This window comes from Zychaea mexicana (assembly GCF_025766255.1).
Source record: "Zychaea mexicana strain RSA 1403 chromosome Unknown BDB00scaffold_102, whole genome shotgun sequence".
Classification (NCBI taxonomy): domain Eukaryota; kingdom Fungi; phylum Mucoromycota; class Mucoromycetes; order Mucorales; family Lichtheimiaceae; genus Zychaea; species Zychaea mexicana.
Window position 1 is genome coordinate 155,853 of NW_026516765.1, and position 9,439 is coordinate 165,291.

Below are 9,439 nucleotides of genomic sequence, written 5' to 3' on the forward strand. Positions count from 1 at the left end.
GCATACACACACAATGGCAGTCTATGGCTCATGCTGATAATGGAGATTTTGAAGAGTAAAGCTGTTGTAAAGTTACAGAATGTATTGTTCAACGAAAAGAAAATGAGGATGTGATATCATCAGAGTATCCATATAATTGAATGACGTAGAAGTACTTTGCAGCCTCATGGACTCACCTATTCCTGGTCAACGCATCCACTGATTTAAACATGTGTATATCGGATTAATTATATGATCAAAAAAAGGGAGTGGAAGAAAAATAAAGGAAGAAAAGAGAGAGAAAAGAAAGAGCGGGCAAGAAGAGACATTGTGCTACTAGGGTTGATAAGGTCCAGTAAGGTCAACTAGCTCAGAATCAGAGTGTTCTGCTTCAGATCCAGATGAAAGAGAATGGGCGTCAAAATTTTCTGAAAGGTGAATATCCACTCGAATCATGCTTTGAAATGCGTTTTGGGATAAGGGATACCATTGATCACCTCGGATTCTAGCACCACCATCTTTGCGACCTTTACCTCGAGTATAAGGGTAGCAGGCAGGCCATTCAATCAATGTACCCGGCCTGAGCTGGATGAAAATAATATGGTTATAAATGAGCTGCATAACGATTGTAGCTGTACGTATTGCTTGGGATGGGGTGCTTAGTAAGGGGCAAAATAACGAGGATTCAGTGCCGAAGAACGCTATGATATAGGCGTTTTGAAAACATCTGAGGCAAGCTGAGCACACTCAGGATAGTAAAACCAATGATATGCGTTTGGATCAGGTGCACTTAGCATTCTTTCAGCGTCGAATCCCTAATAGATAGTTTTGCCGCGATTATTGATAAAGAACTCGCGCATTCGGACCTTAATATCAATGTATCGTTTTTCATCTCCAAGTAAAGCAACAGCCAACGAGCGGAAACCACGATTTTCATCTAGATTCGGATTGTGCACTAAATCCACGGCAGTGCGAGGAATTGCATTACAAACCATATCCAGATTTGACACAATAGGTGGATTAGCAGACGGAAAAGGTGATGGTAAAGAAGCGGGCAAAAAGGATGACCAGAAAGGTGGCATTGTAAGTTGTTGTTGTTGTTGCTGTGGTGGCGGTGGCGGTTGTGGTATGGTACAGTATATCCCCGTTAACGTCAACCCCGATAACGTCAACCCCGATAACGTCAACCCCCGATAACGTCAACCGATTCGCTGGTACCCTTTCAAATTTAGCAGTTAGAGATTTTGCCTATTCTCTACCCCCAGTGGTCGTCAACCCTCGATATGGTCAACACTTTTGCTGGTACCCTGATGGTTGACGTTAACGGGGGTCGACTGTAGTGATATCAGCTTTAGCTTTATGCTTGCCCTCTCTTAGTAAGCCTAGTCAGTATCGTATGTGTAATAACAATAGAAGATCGATTACAGCAAAATTATACTATTAATTACCAAATATTGGCTGCTTCGCGACCCACGTTTGTTTGGCTTTCTTGTTGCTTTCGTTCTGTTGGTGCTCCAAAGCAATAAGGTCCCTCTTTGAGCTGCGCTTAGGTTTGCCTTTCGTTGGTAGAGATTTTGGCTGCTCCAGTTGCTTGATGTCCATGAAAAGATCATCACTGATGGCTTGCTAATGGCGTAGAAGGATACAACATAGTGGTGATACGCGTGAGCTCAGCCTCGATTTGACTCCATGGTGGGAGCAGAATATGATTCCGAGATTGCTAGAATGTTGCTCTACCGTGAACTGTTTCTTCCTCTACATAAAGTAACCACAATTTAGTATAGCGAGTAACAGTGGTATTGAATTATCTACACCTTCAGGAGCTGTTTTTTCAGGATGGAGATGCCAGCGTCTGGGGATAATGCTCAAAGGAATTTTTCCTTTGGATAGTATCATGTGACAGCAAGGAATTCGGTAATGAGCTTTGATTGCACATCGACAGTTGTCAATTCTCAGTGGATTTGTATATACAAGTCGTTGCGAAGCGCATTGAAGGCAAACTTCGAAATGTGGCGCTCTAAATCTACCAGCCTTTCCTTTTCACTTGGCGGGATATGGGAGTTTCTGCATAGGTAAAATCAACACACAGCGAGCAAGATTAGCAATTAATGTGCATAGAATAGGGTTGTACATACATATTAACTAACATATATATATACCTTTTATCTGTAGAATTCATCGATTTGCTCAAAAGCAAGGTAAATATTACCATTGGCGGACTGCATGGCCTTCTTCATATTGGCGTGCGTTCCTTCAACTCTGTTGGTAGTACTATTCCTAAGATGCTTGACGTCTGCAAGGTATCGGCCGACCCACTTTTCCTTATTAGAAAGCTTACTGCAAGCAAAAGTATTACACATAAGTATATAGCCCAAGCAAACGATCTCTGATAAGAGTCCAATATATAGTTACCTCTCGAGACATGCTTTCACTTCTTCCGGCTTTTTGGTTTTCATTGCAGCCTCATTGTACATGCCGATCGCCTTTTGCTTAAAAATCCTCATCTGGAACCAGCCGCTTGTTCTGGTACTTATCATCATATTCATCAGCCATCAAGTAGTTGATGGCTTTCAGGAGTGCCTCAAAGTCCTCTTTTATCTAAAAAAGCTTTTGGAGCTTGACTTGAAAATTGCGTCTGATGTGGTTGGTGCAGAGCAATTTCTTCGAGTTGGGGAAGACGTGATCCAAGGCTTTCATCAACACGGATTCGCTGTCAGTCACAAAGACTTTCGGGGAGACTGGCTGCTCAGCTGGCCAAACAACTTGCTCAAGCTTTTTGACAAACCAGTCGTAGCTGTGATTCGTTTCTTCAGACACCCATCCACCAGCAATACAGAAAGTTTTCAAGTCTGGATAACCAACATTGCCTGTACCGACGACATTTACAAAAGGGAGCCGATGTCTGTTTGTCTTGTATGTGACATCCATGATGATGGTTTCAGGGAATTGGCGAGCAAGTGAAATTGCAGAATGATGAGCGAAAAAAAGAGAGTGCAAGAACCGTTTTTCTCCATCTTGCTTCGACTCCCATTCAACGACGTAATCCTTGTCCTGTAGTTTGCTGATACGCTTGAACATGGTATGATCGGGATCGTTGCTGAATACCATCTGTCGCATATTCGTGATATACTTGGGATCGACAACAGGTTTTACAACAGGTTTTGTTAGCAGCAAGGTATGACACAATTGCAGTATTACTGGCGTGCCCTTTGATCATGCTAAGAACAATGTCGTGCTGCTTCCCATCGAGCTTACAAAGCATTGGATACGACAAGAGCTCCTTTGTAATCTCATAATTGTGTTCACCGTCGTAAAAGGAGACAACGTGCCATTGCTGGCTAGCCTTGCTCAATGGCCGCAGCTTGATCTCAAACTCGCATTCAATTCGCTGAGAGTCTTTCTCGCACCGTTTTTTGCTGTCCTTGCTGTTAGATCGAATGACATCACCTTTGTCGTTCGCCAAGATGGTTTCTACTGTCGTAGTTTTGCCATCGTCATACATTTTTTGATTGGTAGGTTGTCCAAAGTGCTTGCAAACAAGCCGAAGGATTTTTTTTTTCCTGTATGCGTACTTTTCAAGGTACGGAGGGAAACCTTATTCTTTTTCCCGCAGTCGACGCAAGCTTGCTTGACAGAGCCAAAGTCGTCATAATTGTTTCGAAGCTCTTCGCGAATAGCACTTGTGGTTTTTGACTTTGCGATGCTTGTTTATTTGGGAATTGATACGGGCACGACAAGTTATTTCCTTATTTGTCGTGGCCGTACCATTCCCTATTTGTTTATGGCAACTACAAGAAGCAATTTTTAAAATACGCTCCAATTCCCATTTTCACTTCCTGAGTACCATGTAGTACCAAACATGATGGAAAAGATCACGATAACATACAGGTCGATGTGTATAAGGGCTATGTATGTGTCTATGGACTATCTATATATGGACTATTTATATAAGTAAATATACTGCTATTTAAATAAATATGCATTAATGCAGTCTCAGTTCCATGTGCATTTCACCATGGGAAAAAGTCGTCGAAATCGTCGAAGTCGTCGAATGCAGTTGAATCTCAGCGCAATTGTTTTCTTATTTTGGCAATTTGTGGCACCCCAGCATACCCCACTCAGAGTAATTAACGGATTATCATAGTTGCGACGATACTCGAATGTATTTATTACAAAACATTTGTTGCTTTAAAAAGGCTACGGAAATTGCGGGTGTTTGTGGTGGGGTTGAATGCCGGTGTGGAGGTCGGAGGAGAACGAGGGCGGATCGGTTGCATTTGTGGTGTTGGTGGTGGTTGCGCAATTGATGATGATATTAAAGTGGAAGGGCCGGCAGGAGCAGAAGAAGCAGAAGTAGAAAGCAAGGAATGGCAGCGAGAAGCAGCCGATGATCTAAATTAGTACTTAAACTAGAATGCGATATCATCAGAATGGGCAAGTTGCTTAATGTTTACACCGCAGCATCGTCTACACTGTCGCTATAGCTTAAGAATTTATACAGTTAGCATCACTTCACCTACGGCGACATGTATATGCCCTGGATGCAGTTGTTGGAGCTGGACACACCCCGCGTTCACTGGACGACTTATGATACTAGGCCTATTTATATACTTGAGAACCACTTTTGCAACGAATCAAAAAATCTGGTAACAGATCCCCATTTGTACATACCATGTCCGGTGAACGCTACCAGAAGCATTGTTGTTCTTTCTAGAAACAAGTTCTCCAGTACGCAGCATGTAAATGCCTGATGCCCTCTTGCTGCCACTAACATCTTAGAACGCCAAAGCTCGTGGAAAAGATAAAGAGTTACCCAATGCTTCTAGCAGTTATTCGAAGGCTGTTCGTCATATTCCGAAAATACATGATTTTCGAAATCAACGAACAGAGCTTGCAATTCTTGTATCGGCAGACTTCTGTAGGCTTTCTTGCCTGGAAGTAGGCCATCGCGCATTCGCTTCAAACGTTCCAAATCTGTGTCTTCTGCTTCCTGCTTCAACATGTCGTACATCTGCCCAGGAGAACCTCTGCCAACCTGCAGCCCTTCTTTGGTGTACAAAGATATGACGTTCGTCTTGGTGATGGTTCTGGCTGTTCCCATCTGTTCCGGTGTTGGTTCCTTAATTATACCTTCAGGTCGAACGACATAGTCAACTGCATGTTGGTAAGTGCTAAGAGGTGCTTACTGTTGTCCACTGCTGCGGCTGCTGCGGTTGTTGTTCAACCTGCACCGACTGTTGTTGCAAATGCTGATGTTATACTTGCTGCACTAGCTGGTGCTGCTGCAGTAATCTGCCTTGGTGATCAGGACGACGAAGAATTCAATCTTCAAATGCGAAATGGCACTGCTTGACACGTCCCAGTGCTTCCACGTAGGGATCAGCAGGAATGTTGAACTGGGATGGGGTGGGAGTTGTTGTTTGTGTCCATAGCAATTGAGTTTGATGAGGGGGGAAGAAATAAGTTGAGGCTTACCAGTAGTCGGCACATGTATAACGAGAAAATTGCCGTCGTTTTCTTTACTGAGCTTATGTTGTTCTTTATCCATGCTTACGAAGGTTTGTGTTCTAGTGGTTTATTAGTGGAATGCATACAGATCTGAGATGCTTACCCTCGGCATTCCACCAAGTGATGAACGGCTTCTATGCTTGGTAAAGCTATATGGTAATTTATGCAAGACCGAGCATGACGCAGGCTCAAGATTAAAAAAGAAGGTACCCTATACACATCGCACTTGCAACAACTCGAGTGAAAGCGACAAGTTGTACGTCACCTACGCCGAAACTATTAAAGGTTACGCAGGACTCCTGAAGTCCTACATACCATATGTGGAACTCTGTGCTCCCACGATTGCCGATTCTGACGAAATTCAATGTCCACATACCACATATGGAACTCTGTACTCGACGATTTCGACGATTTCGACGACTTCGACGACTTTTCCCTATGGTGTTTTGTAAGACGTGTCAAACCAAAGCTGATTTTCTTTTGTTTGTTTAATAATTATCGTGGCCTCCGTTTCTGCCCTACATAATATTTGTCGCATATCCTGTCCATGCATCTAGGTCACTTCTTTATACAAGCAAGTAGCAGTTGCCAGTGCTATTATTTCATTCTGCATGTGTGTGTCTCCTTTCTGGCAATATACATTCAAAAGGCACATGCAAAGATAGACATACACTTAGTTAATCGCTTCTTATATTAAGTTACTTGTATCTATGCTAATGCTTCGTTCTTCAATCTTGTAACAGGTATTGCTTCAATTCGATCTATGATTGAGGAATGTGAATGAAGTGGTGTCCAGGAAGTGGTTCGGTGGAAGGGTGGTGTACGAAATGGTTCGGTGAGGGGGTGGGGTGTGCGAACTCAAAATCCGGGTCGGGCAGTGATTGGACCTTCCTCCATGAAACCGACCACCGGCCCACCACTCTTTCGTTCCTTAGCAACCCTGAAGTCATAGCAACTCACCACACAGCGAACATGTCAACTCTTAAAACGCGTGAAGACACTAAATTGGAACAGAATCGTTGCAAATTGGGTACCTATGAAAATTTTGTGTTATATAGCAACGCCATTCTTAGTCAATAGTAGTAGCATACCAAACAAATGAACATTTGTCCTAAAGTTTTTTTTACATGTATTTTGACAGAGATTGAATCTTATATAAATTCATGCGTTGACGGTGGCTCTGAAGTTAGTTTTGCAGGCTTTGTTCGAGATCGCCCGACTGTTGTCATCCAAAAATCGGTTCCTGGTACTAATTACAAGGCTTTCTGGGCCAATATATTTGGAAACGTAGTAAGTGACCTCGATGTAGAGCTGGTAAGAGAAGCATATTGTATAAATTGGTGGGAAATGCTCGTTTACTGATGAAGACACATGAAGGTCAAAGAACGCGTTGATTGGACAGCTGTCGATGCTCAAATTCACGGTGAAGGCACATCAAGCCCAAATACGCAAGTTCCATCCGGAAAGTCTTCAAGCTCACCACCATCCAAGTCATGTACCTCCGTGCGACTGTCATCAGCTGAAAAGCCGCTGTCGACAATGTATACAACAATCTGCCATAAGAAAAGTGGACCCTATCTACGGGAAAGGTAGTGGAGGACACCATGCACGCATTTGTTAAAAAATGCTCTTTTGAACAGTGAGTTTCATCTTCTATGGTTGCTTATGCCGGCCAAAAAAAGCTAATTGTTTATATATAATAGTCCATCCCATTCTCTTATACGCGATCCTTTGGATCCCTGCTGGTCAGGGTATTTTACCAAAGAAGAGATACAAGAGATACAGATGCATAATGCTCTGCAGCTTCGAGAGTTGCCTGAAGGTCTACAAGCCTATCTGCAACTATTTGCGAATAAGGTGAAACTATTGCCTGCCTCTTTTGCTATTTCCCCTTTTTCAATTGCAATAATTTAAAATATATTTTTTGATATCTTTAGCACGTTCTCGAAGACTTGGTAGAGCTGCATTTCAGACATCGCTTCCACCTGTCTCAAGTTGACGAATGCTGGGCCGAAAAGGCAATTGGCGAAGTGCTTGACTTATACTACTACTCGTACAACTTTTTCAACAAAACCCAAAACGACCTATTACGCCGTCTATGGGTTTTCATCGAAAAGTGTTTTGACGAGAGCGTGTTTGAAGCTGTCATGTAGGAGCTTAATTTATAATAATATATACTTTTGAAAACTATGAAATTTTCTCAATTACTAGATTGTAAAAATTTCTTATGTTTTCTTTCATTTAATTTTAATACTAAGAAAAATAAATCAATGATTTTCTTTTTCTATTCCTCTACCACCACCACTCACCCTCTCCTCCTCCTCCAACAACAACAAACAACAACATTGACATGTTCTTGTTTTTTCCTAATGGTAGAAAATACTCAAAATTATTATTTTGATGTATTTTCAGAATATCAAAAAATAAAAACTTTATTTTTTAGATATTCAAAGAAAAGGATAAATATAAATATTTATCTCTTTTCTTAAAAACAATTTGTTTTTTCTATTTTTAAATATAAACTCAAAAAAGAATAGAATATTCTTTTTAGAGCATTTTATGTTCTGAGTTTAAAATAAATTTAATTTAATTTAAATTTAACTTGAAATATTAATAATAAGAGATAATTTTATTATCCTTATTATTTTTATTTCTAAAAATAGATTTATTAGATAGAAATTAGCTCGCTATGCAAGCTTTTAACCCGAAGGGTAATTTCTATCAATAAACTATTTTTTAAGAAAAGAGATAAATATTTATATTTATCCTTTTCTTTGAATATCTAAAAAATAAAGTTTTTATTTTTTGATATTCTGAAAATACATCAAATTAATAATTTTGAGTATTTTCTACCATTAGGAAAAAACAAGAACATGTCAATGTTGTTGTTTGTTGTTGTTGGTGGAGCAGAGGAGGAGAGGGTGAGTAGTGGTGAGTGGTGAGTGGTGAGTGGTGGTAGTGGAGGAACTAAAAAAGAAAATCATTGATTTTATTTTTCTTAGTATTAAATTAAATGAAAGAAAATATAAGAAATTTTTACAATCTAGTGATTGAGAAAATTTCATAGTTTTTAAAAAGTATATATTACTATGAATTAAGCTCCGTAGGGCTACGTTTATACTCAAGACTAAATTCATATAGTTATAAATTAATATTAATGTGGGAACTTGCACAACATTAGTAGTGAGAAAGCAAGCACAGCATCAAGTGATAGGAAGAATGACGAGCGCCCACTTTCCGGTACGACACTACCACGAAGAACAGTAGGTGCGCATTTTGAGCATGAATATGCTGCTGGGAAAGCAGTTGTTTCTGGCGGCGTTACTTGTAATAAATTTGTAGTCGAAGCAAACCTGAAATTGCCAAAAATTTTAAAAGATACCATCTGGAGTTTGTCGAAAAGGAATCCGAAGTATCCATGTGCTGGGATTTGTTATAAATGGTAATAACTGGAATATGAGGAACAATAGAATAAACGACTAAATATTGTTATAATTGATTTACAATAAAAATAATAAAAATTGAATTTTTTTATTTATATTGGTAGCCTCCCATAAGAAAAAAAAGAGCGATTGTTTAAAGTATATAACAATAAATAAAAATGAACACAACACAACACACTGAACAACTCGATATTGAAATTAAAAATTTAATTGATAATAAATGGAATTTTTTTTAATAATCTTGGCCTGAAATGCAACATAGATTTAATCATAGAACAACTATTAAAGATATGAAGAATAATACTATAAATGATATAAAGGATGTATTACTTAATAGATTTGGATTTATACCTGTATTTTATTTTCTTACAGTTTTATATGGAAATATTGAATATCCAGGGCCACACCGCGAGATTGAAAAAGGACTTGCATTATTATATCATATGGTATTAGGTGTATTAGGAAAGGATATGCATACTGTTATGCTATGCAACATTTTATGATTATAT

General features: G+C 39.7%; 2 protein-coding genes across 2 annotated transcripts; one reads left to right on the plus strand and one right to left on the minus strand.

Annotated features, from left to right (window-relative positions):
• Positions 1–794: 794 nt before the first annotated feature.
• On the minus strand, positions 795–1,581 carry BDB00DRAFT_877135 (uncharacterized protein; the record flags this gene model as incomplete). Its single annotated transcript, XM_053127568.1, has 2 exons — positions 795–934; positions 1,428–1,581. The coding sequence occupies 2 exons, from the start codon at positions 1,579–1,581 to the stop codon at positions 795–797; spliced, it is 294 nt and encodes a 97-aa protein (XP_052975042.1).
• Positions 1,582–6,858: 5,277 nt separating this feature from the next.
• On the plus strand, positions 6,859–7,640 carry BDB00DRAFT_791642 (uncharacterized protein; the record flags this gene model as incomplete). Its single annotated transcript, XM_053121051.1, has 3 exons — positions 6,859–7,028; positions 7,191–7,344; positions 7,425–7,640. 3 exons carry the CDS (start codon positions 6,859–6,861, stop codon positions 7,638–7,640), a joined length of 540 nt encoding a protein of 179 aa, XP_052975043.1.
• Positions 7,641–9,439: the final 1,799 nt, after the last annotated feature.